Source organism: Bactrocera oleae, chromosome 2 (genome assembly GCF_042242935.1).
Source record: "Bactrocera oleae isolate idBacOlea1 chromosome 2, idBacOlea1, whole genome shotgun sequence".
Lineage (NCBI taxonomy): Eukaryota > Metazoa > Arthropoda > Insecta > Diptera > Tephritidae > Bactrocera > Bactrocera oleae.
Window position 1 is genome coordinate 98,686,249 of NC_091536.1, and position 20,461 is coordinate 98,706,709.

The following is a 20,461-nucleotide window of genomic DNA, read 5'->3' on the forward strand; positions in this document are numbered from 1 at the left end:
GATCATGAAAATATTCGCCATTGAACATTTTACTTAATATTAAGTCAACCAAAGAGAGAACAATTTTAGTTGTTCAAGCTTCTGCTTAAAAAATTGTAGATTCTAAGTTTTTTCTAATCACCAGAAACATAAAACACTGGCTTTATATCTGATGGGTCTTATATAGCTTAGACATTGTTAATTCCATTCTAAACCATTTTATGATTAAAAGACAAGCTCACTAACATATAGATATATATACATATGTACATATGTATATGAAGCCAACCGCAGGGACGAATTTACAAATCTGCTTGCATATTCATACATACGTATGCATATTCTATAGTAAAATGAACCCTCCAAATGCGAAAAATGGATGTGGTTGTAACCAGTTTTCAATTTGAGCGAAGATGTCGTAATGATAATGCAGTGAATCAAATTTGTTTGAATTGGGATATATATGTACATAGTTTTTAAGGTATGAAATATTTCCAAAAAATAAACGGTGACCTTAATATTTATATATTACATATTCCATTCGCACTCCTATAGTTAAATTTTACGTTTCCAACTTTACTCTTCAGGTTCATTCTCTTCATCGGATTTATAGTAGTTTTCTAACATAACCGTCACAGCCATTTCACAAGTAACAACGTTTTCGCCCAGCACGGTTCGCATAGCTTGAGAAGTTCAGAGTTCATTAGTAGCCCATAGATATATCTGCCAAAGGTCTTAGCATTTTAAACATTTTCACTTATATAGCGCCATATTTACTGTTGACTTATTAACTAGAGTATTTAAATTAAATTTGAGTAAAATTACCAAAAAAAATAGAAACTTCAACTGAGGGCTAGGTTTAAGGAATGCAACCCTGTTAGCTTGGTTTCCAACCATACGATGACATTTTGTTCGACATTTAATTTACAATTCATAATTGTTCAACACTGAAATTCTGTTCGATAGCCTGAAATGGCAAAGTCTTATTGAAAAGATTAAATTGAGTGATATTCTAAATTAATTTACAACAAATATACGGATAAATAATAAAAGAAACGTAAGTGTGAAAGGAAGTTGTGCCTATAACTTGAAATCGCGTGTGACCCTTATTTTCAATCGATATGTGTAACCTAAGAATTTAGCATGTGTTGTGGAGAGTCACCAATATAGGATATTCAGTGAACGAAAAAAGTAAAAAAAAATGCGAAGTGGCGAAAAACATTTCGTTTCGAAGATTGGGTTATAGCAGCCACGGCGACGTTGAAGCAAAATAAAGAAAAGTATTCGAAATACTAAATGTCTAAAACAGGGTTACCTTGCCTTGTAGCCATTAAATGACAAATTGAGTTATACGTGTGAAAAAGCCAAGTAGTAATAAGAATTCAATTAGTTCGATAAGAATTACCTTTTATGTATAGACAGTAGCTCCGTTAGCGCCAAAACCTATTCCAATTAGTCATTTAATTGGTTACACCAACAATTGGTAACGGTAACCCTGTCCGTTTACATTCGAATTCGAAGGTAAATGCGAATACCATCGTCGATTGAGGCCAACGAGCTGCTGCACACACTATTGTTGTTTATGTATGCGCAAGTAAGATGGCCAAAGGTTTTCTTAATTCAAAATGAATGAGTGGAAACGATACAGAAATAGCAATTTACTGTTTTCAACCATAGATAGCGCTGACAAGTTCGGAAGATTAACAAACGGACGGACAAAATTATTCCAACGAGGCGACTTCGAAAATCTTTTGTGATTATTTTACAAATTAAAATTTTGGCAAAGAACTAATGTGAATAAGTGGGCTTTATGTCCGAAGAAAGGTTTTAAACCTATTCATCTACTAAATAAGTGTGAAGTATTGAAATATTCGTGAACGATAATTTCTTGATTTGTGCGTGCGTGCGTGCGTGGATTCTGCTTGAACGAAGAGTCGTAGTTAAGCATATAAAAAAAATGTTTTGACGCTTAAAACACCTACCTTCGATAACTACTACGACAAACATAAGCAGATAGACTAAACTTATATAAATTGTATCATCTTTACTTACCGTCTAGTGAAATAAATACCCATTTATCAATTCATGCTAGCGATATATGCGGATTCGCAGTATTTTCAGCACAGTCGTACTAGACAACTTTGTCGTGACCATGTCCATTACCCGTTGTTACATATCGTTGAAATCGTCGTGAACATCGGTTCAGATCACCTTTTATTCGCTTCAATACACTTGCATAAAATAAAATAATCTCCGTCAATATGTTTAAACCTTTCTTAATCACAAATTGTGAAAATAAAAGAATTTAATTTCTCTTTTCTCTGGTCGAGGTATCTAATGAATGTGGAGTGTGTGTGAGCTTTTGGTGTCAGGTGCATCTTTATTATATCCCTCAATTTCCAAAATAAATACTCGGCAAGAGCAGACAACGCGACTAAAGAAAATGTAAGTATTAATATAATAACAAATATAAGCGCACATATTTGACTTATTATATTTATAGCAGTTTATATGGTTTTCAGTTTAATTTGTATCAGTTTAGCGTAATACAATTTTTAGCTCTGCTTATGCCTTTTGCGGGTGTCAACACATCTGGTTGTCGTCGTCAATGCAAGGCCATTGACTGTAAGTGAACTTATTGTATTTTATATTTTAGCAGTTTTAATTGTTTTAAAAATGAAAATAGGTCATTAATAGAGTATTGAGGTATATCAATGATTCTATTATATAGGTTTATGTTACTTCATAGCGTGCTTCATCTTTTGAAAAAGTAACTTAAGGCCATAAAAAATGTTTTTTTTTGTTCACATTAAATGATTTTGTAGAATTTACAATCTATTCGTATTCTATTATCACTCCAAAATCATATTTTCATTAACATTATGAATTAAAACACTTTTAACAAATTGTTTTTGAGCTATTGACACAACCTTATAAATATAATTTTATCATTCGTCTATCTTTTAAAAAACTCGTAGGGGTTTTTATACTCTTCGTAATTTTAATATTGTTATTATGTGGGGCTGTGGTGGTACTAAAGTACGTATGGTGAGTTTTTTTAACCGGACCAAAATTGTAAAATAATATTGTGAAACTCTTGGGGCCCCATTAGAGTATGCATCTAATGATAATTGTAATATTATATATATATACCATTAATATACCATCGAATAGGAGGTATAAATGCAACTTAACGAAAATATGCGTTTGAGTTAATACATGGAATGCAAATTCCAAGGATTTAAATATTTTATATGTATATAATGTAGTTTTTCATTGCTTCTGAACGTAAGCGCCCTAGCTATCCCATCATGAAATCAGCCACATCCATAGCTGTGTTTATTGTCAACTCGAATTAAGGAATTACACATTTCTTTTGCTTACTTATAAAATTAATACAAATGCCTATATGTATAGTTAGTTTAGCTTTGTCTTTATATAGACAGTAATAATAACAATTGCACGCAGTTATAATGACCGAAAATTTGTGCACTTGAACGGAATTTGAAAATATCAGTGTCGTAAAAAAGTCATCATTGCCGTTCCCACGACAGTCTGGTCTAAGTAACTTTAAATGCAAATATCTCAAAATCCATAATTCAACGGCAATTATCTGGGGGATCTCCAATATCCGTACATACTCATTTTTATTCCACATCGGGAGATGCTATTCTAAAATTTACCCTTTTATCGGGCCAAGTACTGTCAACTCGGCAATTACTTCAGGGACGTTTTATTTCTTTATTCAATGATGATTAGCGGCAAGGGATTGGGTTTTTATTTAAAAATTTTTGGTTAAGAAGAATATGGACTTTTACGCCTTTTGCTACTACTGCTTCCTTTTATTAACCCAGTAAGTATTGTACTCGTATAAAATAAAATTTTCGTTGGATTGGAGTTAGTTTATATAAAGTCGGAAACGGAAATTTAACGAAACTGTATTGTTACTGCGACGCAGTCTTCATTAAATGTGTAAGGAGAATATCCGTTTTCTTTGTTTTCTATTATGTTATTGCCTTTTGTTGACGTCAGTAGTTGGTTTTGCTTTCTTTTCCCAATTCCTCTTCCAGCTGCTTTCGTCAGCTGTTTGTTGTAGATGAGGCGATCGATAATGCGTGTGTGGATGCTGATTTTTTCGTATTATTTGTTTATATAGTTATAGTTTAGCAACAGTTCACTTAACGTTTATTATTAAAAACCAAAATAAGCACAATTGTTAAAAGATCTATTTTATTGAGGTTAGTAAACCCTATGTAATTTTAAGGTCGATTTAAAAATGTAATGACATTTGTACAAGGTGCGTTCCAAAGTAAACAGGACTTTAAAAAAAAGACAATAAATGGTTTTATCGGCAAAATCAATTAATTTTATTCAAAATAGTCTCCTTCTGCTTTAATACAGGCTTTTGCACGGTCCAAAATGCCAGTATGCCGGTGCAAGCCTTTTGAATGACCTCCACGTCTGGCATTTTTCCGAAAAGGTAAAGTCGCACGGTGCCATATCAGGTGAATATGGGGAGTGGTTGATTGTTAAATGTGATTTTTGGTCAAATAATCGAGCACAAGCGTCGATCGATGAGACGGCGCATTATCGTGCAACAAACGCCAACTTCCATCTTCGCGATATTCGGGCCGAACACGTCGAATACGGCGCACCAAAAGCTTCAAAACTCCAAAGTAGAATACCGCATTAACGTTTTGGCCAGGTGGAACAAATTCATTTTTTGATTTTTTATGAATTCACGCACAGTTTCGATGGAATTTTCGGTGAACACGGATTTTGGTTGGCCCACATGTTCATGGTCATTTATGTCCTCACGACCACTTTTAAAACGTTGAAGCCACTCGTGCACTCTGCTACGGGATATGCAATCATCGCCATAAACTTGTTTCATCAATTGAAACATTTCGGTAAAAGTTTTACCAATTTTAATACAAAATTTAATGTTGGCTATTTGTTCTAAGCTCATTTTCGCACCGATGACAAAAACATACTCGCACTTAAACGCCATAACTTCACTTCCAATAGATGAAATGTCATGAAATTTTTACTGAAGGTCGGTAAAGGATTTTATACAAAAAATGTTCCAAATATACAATATACATACATATTATAAAAAGTAAGTTCTAAAAATTCACATCCCAAACATAACAGTACGTACATACATATATATGTAAATTTTGTTTTCAAGTTTTGAGATATCAATGAAATATTCCATCGTAATTCAACATAAACGATTGTTTTTGTATTAATATAACAGGACGGTTAATGTGGCATTTTGTCCGCTTATGCTGATTTACCATTTGCCTAATTTCCAAACTAAGTGTCGTGCTCGTTGGCTAATACAGCTGCCTCGACTGGGAAATTAGAGCGGAGTTCCGCGATTCTTCCAGCCGGTATGAAGCGAGCAGTAGCAACAGCGAACACCTTGTGGAATTGACCCTCGACAACGATGACGTCCTTAGGAATGGGATTGGTCAGACTAAGAGTCATGCTGCCTGTGTAAGCTTAGGGCCGTGTAGGTCCTTTCTTGGCCACTCGACTGCAGTGGCGCTGCAGCGCGGCAACACAGTGCAAATTGCACAACCATTGAGGCAGGTGTCGCAGTAGTGCGTTGGCAGCATAGGGCCACGTAACTCGCGGTCCACTCCCAATGGGTCTTAAAGCCTGAGCAGGTCTTAAGATGCCTCCTTCCATTAGATGTATTCAACCTAACCGAGGTGGAGTTTGAATGGAGCCGTTTAGCGGAAATACAGCAGAAGAATTCCTCGAGCCCGCGTTGGACTCGATGCCAGCACATCGCAGGAGGATACAGAGCAACCCTGCTGCTAGGTGTTGCTTTAAGGACGACAAATTTAAATTAAAACTTCCGAGTCACTTACAGTGTACCGGTATAAACTGAGCATTAAGATGCAAATGTTATCTACAGTCATTGAACAAACAACATCATATTTTTTCATTGTGTTGAAATTGTCAAATTTTATAACGGAAAGTGATGATTTGCGGAAGGCATTAACTTTTTGTTTCCATTTGAAGAAAAGAGTCACATCGAATGCTTGTGGAAGCATATGGTGATCATGCTCTATCAGAAGCAACATGCAAAAGATGGTTTCAACGGTTCAGAGATAATGATTTTAATATGAGAAATGAAGAACGTGGAAGACCAATATTGGATGAAGATGTTACTTGAGTCAAAAGCAAATGGTAGTCATGTTAAATACAACAAATAATTTCAGACTGTTTGAAAGTTCAGGGACAGATCCGAAATTCTGGAAAATGGGTGCCACATGAATTGAATGAAAGACAAATGGAAAATCACACTTCAAAGAGACGAAAAAAATTAGTTTTGCATCAAACTGTCCCTGGCGATGAAAATTTAATTCAGGATACAATCAAAGTACTTGGATGGGAGCTGCTACCCCACCCGTCGTATTCACCAGACTTGGCACCTTCCGATTACCATTTGTTTTCATCGATGGGACACGCCTTGGCTGAGCAGCACTTCGATTCCTACTCAGCAGTCGAAATTTGGCCTCTGATTGGTTTACTTCAATATACGAACATTTCTATTGGCCACAAATTGCGAAAAAGTTAGTCAATACACTTTTTTTTTACTTTCCAATTCAAAATTAGGATCTCATTATCACAAAAAAAAAACGTTAATTTCATTAGAATATCGTACTTACAGATAGTTAAGTGAATGAAATCTTGTAATTTTTGTTCCATAATATATATCCTCGAATATCTGCCATTATCTTCACCCATGTAATATCCAGAAATGTTAAGCCAAGCTTCCTGTGTTTCTTCTCAATTTCGGGTAGGGTTCTCAAGGCAATAAAGGTATTGATTGATTAATAGATTGGACAGGCCGCGCTGTTATTGTTCTCTCATATTAATTTGAGCAATATTGCCGTGCTGACTGTCATTGTTCCAGTAACGTAGACCTAATTGTTGTGGGAATAAGACGAATTCCTTCTATAGCATTGCGCTTCGCATCGTTTGTGCACACCTATTATTCTGAAGTTCGAGGACCTAGAAATATTACCTGATGACATATGCTAACATTTACCTCCGAACACGTAAAGGCGTTCTGAATAAAACATTTTTATATTGAACTATTATTAGTCGACATCACTTGTATACTGAAATGTGTCAATAAATGAAGGAATAAACATTTAACTAAAGGTTTTCTCCGGAATCTGTTTCTATAAACTTATTGACAATTTAAGTTTTCCCATATTTTTCAGAGCTAAAACGGAGCAAAACTCAATTCGACAGCCAAACTACAAACCTGACAATTAATTGATGGCTCCATTCAGTAAATACTCGTAGTGGAATATGTATTTCATAAGCAAAAACGGTTTGTCTTAGGAAGATCAGCGTAAAAGTCTGAAGCGGGATTAAGGATCTAAGTTTTACATACAGTTCAAAAACTAACAGATAGCCGCAAACCAGACGCCTCACGCAAATCCCGTTATTTTCTCTTCACCACACACTGCCACAATACAACACCATTCGCAACATAGAGTTCATTACTATACCGTTCCATTCTTTCATCGGCACTAGAGGCAACAAAAAATACAACGCGGTAAGATTTATATGTGTATATATTTTCAATATTGTGACCAACGTAAAAAATAAGTAGAAGAAGGTAGGTAGTTTCACTAAATTTTTTAATAACAATCTGACATAAATGCTTTATGGCTTTTTCTTTTTAAGTGTGCTACCAATATAAACTTATTTCAAAAAGTTTGAAATTTAGAAACAACATTTTTTCATATTAAGGGAACGAACTATGTACTAAATACAATAAATTTTCAAAATTTAAGTGCTTAAAGAGCAGTATTGTGAGAAATTTGAAATGTGTGTGTATTAATATATCTTTAAATATATTCACATTCAAAGGCATATCTGTTTGAGTTTAAAAACCGTATGACAATTTCAATTTTCGAACGAGCTAATATAAATTTTTTTTATTTTATTTAAATTTTTTTCTTTTCTCTTGCTAAATTTCAGTAAATAACAAATATTTCCTTACCTTTTAGTTTATGAACTCTACAACCGAAAACCTAAACGACGCACTGCTCGAAGAAGTCATTCATAATTGATAGCACCATTGATTCCACGTTAAAAAGGTTTAATCAATCGAAATTCTTTGTGTAGCTCTCAATAACTAACTATATATATTTTTTTATTTCAGCGCCGAAAACCATAACTTCACACATCAGTTACAAGAGAAATAAATAGCCTTTAGCGATCATTGTTTTGTAAAAATATGGAATTGCGGGTTGGAAATAAATATCGCTTGGGCCGTAAAATTGGCTCAGGATCATTTGGAGATATTTATCTTGGAACCACAATCAATACGGGCGAAGAAGTTGCCATAAAACTAGAATGCATTCGTACGAAACATCCTCAACTCCACATCGAGTCGAAATTTTATAAAACCATGCAGGGCGGCATAGGTATACCTCGTATTATCTGGTGTGGCTCGGAAGGTGATTACAACGTGATGGTGATGGAGTTGTTAGGTCCATCATTAGAGGACCTATTTAATTTCTGTTCCCGACGTTTCTCATTGAAAACGGTTCTATTACTCGCCGATCAGATGATATCACGCATAGACTACATACACTCTCGTGACTTCATACACCGAGATATAAAACCGGACAACTTCCTCATGGGTTTGGGTAAGAAGGGCAACCTTGTTTATATAATTGACTTTGGACTAGCGAAAAAATTCCGCGACGCCCGCTCACTGAAACACATACCATACCGGGAAAATAAAAATCTCACTGGCACTGCCCGCTATGCGTCGATCAATACACATTTGGGCATTGAACAGTCTCGCCGTGACGATTTAGAATCCCTTGGTTACGTGCTGATGTATTTCAATTTGGGTGCACTGCCATGGCAAGGTTTGAAGGCTGCTAACAAGCGTCAAAAATACGAACGCATTTCGGAAAAGAAACTTTCGACGACGATATTGTCATTGTGCAAAGGTTTCCCCAGCGAATTTGTAAATTATTTGAATTTTTGCCGACAAATGCACTTTGAACAGCGGCCGGATTACTGTTATTTAAGAAAACTCTTTCGTAATTTATTCCATCGTCTTGGCTTTACTTACGACTACGTGTTCGACTGGAACCTGCTTAAATTTGGAGGCCCTCGCAATCCACAAGCCATACAACAGAATCAGGATGGTGGTGGTGAATGCCAACAGGGACAAGAAGCGTCTGCAACACAGCAGCAGCAACAACATCAACACAATCAAAAACAGATAGCTAGTGGTGTCGCTGCCATAGGTAGTGCACAAATCATGAATTCGGGCGGTGGAGCACAGACATTGGTCAGTAGTAGCGGGGCAATGGTCGGAGGTGGCGGCACTTCCCAAATGGTTGTGGGCAGTGGCACTGGTGGTGGCGGTCTAAATATGGATGATTCAATGGCGGCCACAAACTCATCGCGTCCTCCTTACGATACACCCGAACGACGTCCATCGATTCGCATGCGTCCAGGTGGTGGTGGTGGCGGCGGTGTCGGATGTGTGCAACCGAGCGTTGTCAACGACGTGAGAAACGCGAAATAATATTTTATTGTTTAGATTTCAGCTACATACTTATATACATATATATATATATATATATATATATACATAATTGAAACTAGTTAATAGAGCATAGGTCAGGTCGTCTTCATCTAGTTTTAGCAGTTTTAGATTTTGAAATTCGTTTATTCACTTTACTCACTGAGTAATGACAGTCGTTGTAGACATCGCAGTTCTGCGATAAAAATAAGAAACGACCAATAAACAATGACAGCAAAAAAGTGGCAAGCAGATTACTTGTGATCTTAAAAAATCCCCATCCCACATTTATAACGAACACTTTCAGCGATATTATTTTACATCAATCAAAGAAAAATAATTATTATAAAAATTACAAACGTAAGCATTAGTAATGCCAACTTATTTATAAAAAGAACTGCAGTAAACTGATTAGTTAGCGCAACAAACGCATCGGCGCAAAACAACAACTAAATACATTCAATTAATCCGTAAATAAACGAGAATCTGAATACATATTGTTTGTATTCGATGTAAGTGCACATCCACACACTTTATATATATATACCAGAATGTATATTGCATATATACATAAATGCTTAAATATATAATAAGATACCTTTAATATTTAAGTTTATATTCCTAAATCGAAACTGCTCCTTTAGACATTGTTTGCAAATCTGAAATTAAGGAAGAACATTAACAAAAATTAAGTGGGGCATTCGACAAAATGAAACGTACACAATTGAAGTAGTAAAACAAATAACTAGGGGGTATTCTTAAAAATAGCAAAATGAAACGATGTATGTAACTAACACTAACAATAATTATAACACAAAAACCATTGGATGAGCATACTATGGACCAACTTTGTGAAATTCGATGCTACATATAAAATTTGTAATTCGTGCTAAATGTGATGAATACTACTCTATATACTTATATATGATTGAAAAATTAATAGATGTAGCTGTGAAGAAATAAATCTATAAACGACATTTGCTGTAGCTGAACTCATCCACCCAAAATATACACGTACACAAATAGTTTTGCATTGTATGTATATTTATATATAATCATTCTTTAAGTTTCATACCTATTAATTTTTTTATATTAAAAACAGAGAAAATATTTGAAAAAATACCTTATTTTGAGAATTAAAAATTATTTTTTCTTTTAATTTCTGCTGAAATTATTAAACGGAGCTTTAAAAGCTCCTTTTGTTACATGGAAGTGAAATATGTTGAATATTGTAAGATACGATTGCTTTAGAATCATACAAGCCAATTGTAATCCAATTTTATAAATATGTCAATATATTTTAACTTTGAACAAGAGTTTTTACAAAACTTTGGAACCATTTTAACAAGCACGTTGCTCGCTTTCCTCATTTAATGAAATTAACATAATGGTTAAAAAAAAGATAATTTTGTCGTTTGAAATTTAATTGAATATCTCTGAAATACGTATATTTCGTACAGCTTTATTAAAATTATAAATATGTATATATTGTAATTAATGCACACAAACGGAAGAATGAAATACAAACGGGCTTTTGATAATAATGCTTCGAAAGTAACACAGTGATTGTTTATAATAAAGTTTGTGTGCTAAAAAAAAGTAGGTATGTATTTTTGACATCTGCATTTAAAATTATAATTTCCCTATAAAAGCCTAATATGGTGTTAATACATTATTTTGCTTATAAATTTTCTTTTGCTCGAATACATACTGAAAAATTGGAACCAAATGCTAGAGATTAAAGATCAATCAAAAAATCAATTGCTCCAGAAACAAGGTTTATATAAATAACAAAATTTAAGAACATAATTATGATTAAAGTTATCTTTATATATTGTTTACTTGAAAATGTTAAGTAAGAAATATGGAATGTTTTATATACATATGTATAAAGGGCATATTTTTTTCGTTGTCAATGATTTTAATGCATAAATCCAAGCTCGTTTTTTAATAACAAAAACCACGTATAAAATGCAAAATAATTATTAATGCAATAAAAATAAAATATTTGATAGAGCCAAGTAAAATAAATACAAAATCTTACATTTAAATATATAAGAAAATACATATATGCATATATGTATGTGTATAAATATACAAATGTGGAATAAAGCTTAACATTTATTAATTTTAATTAAAACAAAACTTACTATAAGTAGTTATATGTAAACTATTTAATTACGAAATAAATTTATTTAGAATGCGCTAGAAATGTAATATATCTAAATACATATTTCATAAGAAACATAAAAACAAAAATTATAAATATATAATACCTTAAAAACTGAAACATAAAAACATCAAAAAGAAAACAACTAAATGTATCTTTAATAATTAATGCAACAGACAAACGACAAAGGACACGCAGATGGAGTCCCTAATTAGCTATTAGTAACTGATAAATATTTAATTTAATTCAATTCAATGCATATAAATACGAGATATGAAAATAAAACGTAATTATATGAACTAAAAGTATCCACCAAGTTTTTCATTTTCATTCATTCTTTTTTTCTGTGTACGTAAGTATGTTGGATGGGTAACAGTGTTATGGAATAACTGTCGTGCAAAAGGTTTCCAAAACCCCATTGCATATTCATACCTTTATACTAGGTTTAATGTTTGGACTTGGTCAAGCATTCATTTGTGTCATTCTTGTTAAAACTTAATTCAGTGAAAAACATTTTCGTAGCATGGTAAAACATTACAAGGTCGCTTTAGCGGTTCAAAGGAAAACTTATACCAAAAAAGCAATTAACATTTTTGTGGGCGTCTAAGTATTTCAAACGTTTTACCAGAGAATGTTACTGAGCATTATTTTTTTTTTTTACTTCATCTCTTAATACGCCCTTTTTTAATTTGGTAAGTTTTGTCCAATTGGCACAGTGTAATAAATTTATGAATTTATAGAGAAACCCAAACCTCATAATCAGATAATTATCGATAACAGATTTGGTTATGAGCTGTACTAAATATTTATATGATTTGGACCAATCATTGCACGACATTTGTAGTGGCTCTCTTTATTGTAAAAGTGTTATGTGTAACTATGACATCAAAAAAATATATTACCATTTGTAGTTTTAAGACTGCATATATCGAAATTAAGCAATGTATTAAGTATGCTTGAATGATCTAATAAAATGGAATTGCCTTAAATAATGAAAGAAATTAGTCTCAAGGCAAACGAAATAAGGTAAAGGGTATTTAAATATTAGACGAATCTGTGTAAACCATTCAATGCAACCCTGTTCGTAGCAAAGAAACATGTCTGAGAGAACAGTTGGATGAATATTAACCACCGTACATTGTGTATTATTTTGCAGTTGAGTGTTAGTTGGAACTGTTTCAATTTGTTTCAATCATTGTCGCGAATATCTAGTAATAAAAGGAGTTCTGCAATTTTTGGAAGTTGTCTATTAATTGTATTAACCGCATCATAAAATAACAAAAAATTCTTCAAGTGGATTACTGCACTATAAAATGAAGTATTTATTGTTGTTGGCCTTGCTTCTTTTAGCAGGTTAGTTTGCCTACTTTTGCTTCAACCGCGTATACCGGCAAATCGCAAATCTTTCTATTATAAGTCGAATAGTATCTAATATTACCAAAAATATCACATTTTGTTTATAGGTGTAGGAGAGATTGTAGCAGATGAAAGCACAGAAGATGTAGAAACTATTGATTTGGATTTAGGTTCTTTCAAGGAAGGTTCCAGAACAGGTAAGGCAAATCACATTTGTATACGTATGTAGATACGTCGTAGAAGATATAACCCTTCACTTGCTATCAATATAAATAAGTTGATATCGCCCAATAGTTCTGGTCGCGACGATTTGCACACGTCACTGCTAAAATATCCGGAGATTGCATTTATAATTTGTATTTTTATAAAAATTGAATTTTAATTAAATTTTCGTTCAGATGCTGAAGCTCTCAAGCGTGAGGAAGAGGCCATAAAGTTGGATGGTTTGAGTGTTGCACAGATGAAGGAGGTCCGAGAGAAGGTGTGTAAAGCTTAGATATTTGATTTTTGCTTATTATGTATGAAGTATTTGGTTCTATTGGTACTGTTGTTTTTGGGTTACGAATAAGTATTATTTGCCACGTCCGGTATTTGGGATGTGAGGTTAGTTCTAGGGAAAAAGTTTTCAACAAATACGTTTTGATTTAAAAAAGCGAATAATTATTGATTCATTTTCCCAAATTTTCTATGTTGCATAGGCGGAAAAATTTACATTCCAGACGGAGGTAAATCGCATGATGAAACTCATTATAAACTCACTGTACCGAAACAAGGAAATATTCTTGCGAGAATTGATTTCCAATGCCTCTGATGCTATCGATAAAATACGCTTACTTGCCCTCACGAACAAGGGTGAATTGGATACTAATCCAGAATTGAATATACGCATTAAGGCTGATAAAGAAAATAAAATTTTACATATTATGGATTCTGGTATTGGTATGACTCATCAAGACCTGATCAACAATTTAGGTACAATCGCTAAATCGGGCACTGCCGATTTCTTATCTAAAATGCAAGATACCACGAAAACAGAATCTGGCCAAGACCTCAATGACATGATTGGACAATTTGGTGTTGGTTTCTACTCTGCTTTCTTGGTTGCCGATCGTGTAGTTGTTACTACAAAGCATAACGCTGATAAACAATACATTTGGGAATCGGATGCTAACAGTTTCAGTATTGTTGAAGACCCTCGTGGTGACACCCTTAAACGAGGTTCTATTATTTCGTTGCATTTGAAGGAGGAAGCCCAAGATTTCCTTGAGGAGGATACTGTACGGGAATTAATCCGCAAATATTCTCAATTCATAAATTTTCCGATTTTAATGTGGTCAAGTAAAACTCTTGAGGAAGATGTGCCAATCGAAGACGATTCCACAACTGAGGAGCCGGAGAAGGCTGAAGACAATTTAGAAGATAGCGATGATGACGCTAAGGTGGAGGAAGAATCCGAAAACGCCGACAAGCCTAAGACAAAGAAAGTATCCAAGACTGTTTGGGACTGGCAACTAATCAACGACAGTAAACCTATTTGGACTCGAAAACCAGCCGATGTCACCGAGGATGAATACACAGAGTTTTATAAAACACTTACCAAAGACAGCAGCGAACCTCTAACACACACGCATTTTGTTGCTGAAGGAGAAGTTACTTTCAAGAGCTTATTATACATTCCAAAAGTACAGCCATCAGAATCTTTCAATCGTTATGGCACCAAAGCTGATAATATAAAATTATATGTACGTCGTGTTTTTATAACCGACGAATTTAATGATATGATGCCCAATTACTTGAACTTCATTCGTGGTGTTGTTGATTCCGACGATCTGCCTTTGAACGTTTCGCGTGAAACACTTCAGCAGCATAAATTAATTAAGGTTATAAAGAAGAAGTTGGTTCGCAAGGTTCTAGACATGATTAAAAAGATCGATAAGGACAACTACAGCAAACTCTGGAAAGAATACTCAACCAAGTAAGTAAAGAAGATACTAAAATAAATCTAGCAAATGTTAATTTTAGATATTGTATTCTTTTTTGAAAAGTAGTCTTCATACATTTTCTTCCAATTTCTAGCATTAAACTCGGTATCATGGAAGACCCCAGTAATCGTTCTCGGCTCGCCAAACTTTTGCGATTCCAATCATCCAATGGAAAAGATCTCACATCGCTGGCGGAATATGTTGAACGTATGAAGGCCAAACAAGAACATATATTCTTTATTGCAGGTGCTAACCGTGCCGAAGTCGAAAAATCACCTTTTGTCGAACGCCTGTTAAGCAAGGGCTATGAAGTCCTTTACCTTGTTGAGGCTGTTGATGAATACTGCATTTCTGCTCTTCCTGAATTCGATGGTAAGAAATTCCAAAATGTTGCCAAGGAAGGATTTAAATTAAACGAGTCCGAGAAGAGCAAATCCAGATTTGAAGAACTTAAATCAACATTTGAACCACTCGTGAAATGGTTGAATGAAGTGGCACTTAAGGATAAAATTTTGAAGGCACAAGTTTCAGAGCGCCTTAGTAACTCACCATGTGCACTCGTTGCTGGAATGTTCGGTTGGACTGGTAACATGGAAAGATTGGCTTTGTCCAATGCACACCAAAAGTCAGATGATCCACAGCGTAGCTACTACTTGAATCAGAAAAAAACATTAGAAATAAATCCCCGTCATCCACTTATTCGTGAACTCCTGCGCCGCGTCGAAGCTGATGAGGCCGACAATACAGCGAAGGACATGGCTGTAATGATGTTCCGCACGGCCACTTTGCGTTCAGGCTTTATGCTGCAAGAGACATCGGATTTTGCAGACACCATCGAAAAAATGATGCGCCAATCTCTGGGAGTACCATTAGATGAACAAATCGAGCTGGATGAGGATGATGAGGATATTGCTGCCGATACTGGAAACGATGAGGAAAATGACAATACATTCGAAAACAAAGACAGCGAGGATGATGACGTTCACGATGAACTCTAAATTAGGGCATTTTAAGTTTAGGTCTTTAGATAAAATTATAAACTTTTTTTTATAAATAGTAGACTGATTTTTTCCAGTTTGATCCCGTTCTTCATTTCGCCTGCATTGCATGTATATTTCTGCATCATACTCTGAAATTATATTTTATTTAGTGATCGAAATAAGAAGGGCAAGGCAAAGTCGCTACTCACAAGGTAATATTATATACTATCTCAGAAAGCGATTAATACATTTCCACAAAGCGCATTTTTAGTGCTCAATTTTGGTATCTACATACCTACATAAATTTCTTAAAATAATGGAAAATATTTTCTACTTGTAATCTAGAATTAAAATAAAAAACAAATTCAAATAAAATATTTTGTTCTAAAAAATTGTTGATATTTTATTGCCTTGATTGAATGGTTTTGAATTCATATATTTTTTACATTATTGCAAACAAGCTGTACTTGGCGTGCGCTGCTACGCCCCTTTTTGTACTCGCAACATGTTGCTACATAGTATAATAGTTTTGTTAACCTAACGGTTGTTTGTATCACCTAAAACTAATCGAGATAGATATGGACTTAAGTACGGTATACACGGCTATCAGGTCGAAGTGGCAAGTTCAAATTTGGTTGAGAGTCTGTCCATCCTATTGAAATTCTCGTTGAATCCATTTTTTATGACCTACTTGCCCAATTTTGTCGAAATTTGGTTCATTCCCATATTACGGTGTGTGAATTCGGTTGTTGTTGTTGTAGCGGCAGAATGCCGAGTTGACAGTCCTTGGCCGAATCAAAATCGGGTTACGTAGACCCGACTTTTGTGGGAACGTTGCGAATTCGGCCTACAGCCACGCCTACTTCTCTTACAAAACAATTTTAAACTTCTGATTCTGACACTTCACCGTACAGAAATTGAGAGCCAATTAAGATATCGGGTTAAAACTTTTCAAAAATAGTGCCGTTTAGATGTGCCATCCATATATATATTGTACATATTCAAAAATTACTCGCAGTAGCGAGTTTGAAGTAATGAAATATTCAAATGATTCCTGAATGAATTTTGAATACATACTTATGATTAAAAATATATTTTTTTAATTATTAATTTAATTGACTTTTAACACAAATATATAAAAAAGTACCCTATGTCCATCCCCTGGTTCTAAGCTACCTTGCCATCAATTTTCAACTAAATAGGTTCAACCGTTCTTAAGTTATAAATAGTGTAACTAACACGACTTTCTTTAATACATATGTACATATGTATGTCGGTAATTTTGCACAAAAAAAGGCCTCAGTTAAGACCTTCTGCAGGAGTAAACAAATAACTTTGCAAATCTTCACGTATTTCTGTGCTGTGGTTCGGACGCTCTACGGGTACATAACGAAATAGCGTTTCTTTTTTATATTGAAAATAAAAATATTTATTTTTAATGTAAAAAATTTTTTTTAAGTTGGCACATTTAAAAGCATGTGAAAAAATTTGCATACAATTAAAAAAAAATTAATTTCGGCTTTCTTTTATCTTACAAATTATTTATATACAAATATCTCCTGTATCAGTGATAATCGTCTACATCCAAGCATTGCATATATTGTAGTTGTTTATTTAAATGGGATACGGCTTCAGTATGGGAAAATTTATACTTATCCTTGAATATATGAACCAGCCATTCGGGCATCAACGCATTAGCGAATAGCGTAGGGGACTAGATATATGAAATTATTTGTATATTATTTTATGTATTTAAGCGAATGTAGTTACCAACCAAAGATATTCCATCTTGTTCGGCCTCATATACTTCGCCAAGTTTCTGCATCATCTTCTGTTGTTTTTTATCATCGATCAACTCTATAACAGAATAGTGGTTGATTCCTTTGTAATCGTCTACTCTCCGCTTTGAGCGCAGTTCACGGAAAATAATATCTAGTTGATCTTTGTATTTAGGAAGAGTATTCAAAATTTCATCAGAGGTCATGTTATGGAGTGACCTGTAAAAAAATTACTTAAGTATTATTTTGTTTACTGGCTGGCTTCTAGTAGCTTACGTTGAAATATTTAGGTGAATTTACTTACAATATTGAGACTTTTTCAGGTACTTGCACGAGATTTTCTAACATTGCTTTCATTTTCCTATTTACTCTAATCTGTTCCCGTTCTCTGCGCTTATTTTCGGCTATTTCCTCTGCAGTAGGATACACTATTTGCTTTACGTTTTTCAAGTTATTTTCGTTATATTCATTGGTTATTTTGAAAAGTGACTTCTTTAATTTGGAATCTTTTATCAAATCGTGTTTTCTTGACTGACTTTTATGCTGGTCAACGGCATCATCTTTTTCTTCTCGTTGACATTTTTTCCGTGGCGATGTCAACTTAGACGCATCATTCTCCGTTTTAGAATAAAAGCAGTCTCGCTTATCTTTGCTGACTGGCCGCGCTTTCTTCTTTTTAGTTGTTGATGTAGATTTGATGTAGTCTGACTGAAAAGGAAAACGCTTTCTAGTACGATTAGACCGACGCAATGTTGATTCTTTTTTTAAACTAATCTCTTCCGATGATCTCGTGACGTATTCATCACTTTTTGTGTCAGATTCAAAGCATTCACGGACAGTTTTGCTGTTTGCCTTTAATATGTTTTTGTTTCTAACTAAGGAAGTAAGATCTTCAGATTCATATCGACGATTTTTCACAGGGACGCGGCTTGATCGTCGTAATTCCCTGTAATGCCCATCAATGATCGGCACATATTTTGATACCGACTTTTCTGCTACTTTATTATTACTTTTCTCTTTATCCATGCCTTTTTAATCTATATTTTGTTGCTACTTTATCAGTTTTTTATAAGAGCAATCACAATTTTGTAGATGAATAATAAAAAAAAATTTTGGGCCCTTCAATTCAGTATTACCGCTTGGAGTTGACATTTGAAAAACGTCTACACAGATCTTTGGACGCTTATATGCAATTTCACTTAATTATGAATCTGATTTCATGTTTATTAAACACCAATGTAGCAGTTGTTACCTCCTGAAGGGTTTATGGAGTTTTAATATACAAATAATACTTTGTGCTATCACCAACATAAATACAAACAGATTAACAAAACACTCTATAATAAAATTAATGCATTCAATTTTGTTTCAGAAAATTTCCAATAATAATACCTATATCTGCTAATATATACTAATATTTATTGCACTAAATTAAAGATAAGGTGATTTGAAACAAAAGATGAAAAAAATGAAAATATTGTGACGAACAGATGCTGATAACAAAATAGAGTCGACGATTAATTTCCAGAATTAACTTGACAGCTGTATTCGTAGTTGCCGAGTGTTCGAGTGACGAAGTTTTGTTAATGATCAGCCGGAGAATTCTAATCAGAGTGATGCCTAGTAAAGAGCAATTGAGATATAAGTACGAAGTTGTAATCTCAGATAATGGGTAGTAAAGCGTTAAATTTTTGGAATCAGAAATAAAGTTAAGTGTATAGTCATTAAATTAAGATTTTTTCTTTAACAATTCAGTGATCGAACTCAAGAGTGAGTTACAAAGTAAACGATTTATCGAGAAATCCGTTACATTACTGTTCATTTCTTTATATTACTTTGTTTCATTTTATAATACAACGATTTTCAACTCAAGTGGTGAATTTTTTAAGCTGTTTCTTATGATGTTCAAGCAAGAATAACGTCACAAATAAGTTGTGAGGATTTCTCAGAATAGAAAGCTCTAAGATTTAGTTTGCACATCAGAAGAGTAGGGATTGAAACATTTTATAAAGAATCGGTTCTGATTTTAATTTTCTATTTTTTGATCCTAAAAACCGATAAGTCGAGCACAACAATCGATTATTTCTTTCGATTCTAACTTAAAATACAAATTAGTTATTATAGTTAATACATTTATTTATAAAATCGCAATGTCATGAACGGGTAATTCAAATTTACTAAATAATAAGGGTCGGCTTTAGAATAACGTCCCACGCTTTCGTGGATAAAATGGGTATGGGCGGATAGAGGAGATCCTCCAGATCAAGAATATATATAGATATAGCCGCGGGAAACTTATAGTTTTCGAGATATTTACGTTTAAAGTTGAAAATTTCAACTATTTAAAGTACGTATTTTTGCTATTTAAAATGAATTATACACTTGTATTTTTCACTTTTATATCCACTAACACTTGACTAATTCGTTTTTAGAAATTTTTTTTATATTAGATGCTGCAAAAATAGCTTTATTTCAATATTTAAATCATTCTTCAATTTTATTAATTTTGACAATAACAAAATGGTTGTGAATGTCAAAACATCAGTGTTGCCATACTAATATATTTGGTAAACGAATAAAACGAACGAGAAAAATAAAATAAACAGAGAGATTGTACCCTAGATACAGGA

General features: G+C 33.8%; 3 protein-coding genes across 6 annotated transcripts; 2 read left to right on the forward strand and 1 right to left on the reverse strand.

The window, feature by feature from the left end:
• The first annotated feature begins 895 nt into the window (after positions 1-895).
• dco (discs overgrown) lies at positions 896-12,043 on the forward strand. Of its 4 annotated transcripts, none has more exons than XM_014236156.3 (5): positions 896-1,036; positions 2,310-2,424; positions 7,227-7,567; positions 8,025-8,114; positions 8,180-12,043. In XM_014236156.3, exon 5 carries the CDS (start codon positions 8,255-8,257, stop codon positions 9,566-9,568), a length of 1,314 nt encoding a protein of 437 aa, XP_014091631.1. In that variant the 5' UTR covers positions 896-1,036; positions 2,310-2,424; positions 7,227-7,567; positions 8,025-8,114; positions 8,180-8,254; the 3' UTR covers positions 9,569-12,043. The 4 variants fall into 4 exon arrangements, with proteins under 4 accessions (XP_014091631.1, XP_036213393.1, XP_014091634.1 ...); XM_014236159.3 differs by lacking the exon at positions 896-1,036 and adding an exon at positions 1,482-1,500; XM_070106119.1 differs by lacking the exon at positions 896-1,036 and adding an exon at positions 1,657-1,803.
• An 829-nt stretch (positions 12,044-12,872) lies between these two features.
• Positions 12,873-16,445, forward strand: Gp93 (heat shock protein 90 Gp93). Its single transcript, XM_014236168.3, has 5 exons — positions 12,873-13,088; positions 13,199-13,288; positions 13,490-13,572; positions 13,790-15,066; positions 15,168-16,445. The coding sequence occupies exons 1-5, from the start codon at positions 13,049-13,051 to the stop codon at positions 16,069-16,071; spliced, it is 2,394 nt and encodes a 797-aa protein (XP_014091643.2). The 5' UTR covers positions 12,873-13,048; the 3' UTR covers positions 16,072-16,445.
• A 1,111-nt stretch (positions 16,446-17,556) lies between these two features.
• On the reverse strand, positions 17,557-19,214 carry LOC138855875 (uncharacterized protein CG4951-like). Its single transcript, XM_070106121.1, has 3 exons — positions 18,136-19,214; positions 17,828-18,050; positions 17,557-17,767 (listed from the first exon to the last, which is right to left on the reverse strand). The coding sequence occupies exons 1-3, from the start codon at positions 18,855-18,857 to the stop codon at positions 17,618-17,620; spliced, it is 1,095 nt and encodes a 364-aa protein (XP_069962222.1). The 5' UTR covers positions 18,858-19,214; the 3' UTR covers positions 17,557-17,617.
• Positions 19,215-20,461: the final 1,247 nt, after the last annotated feature.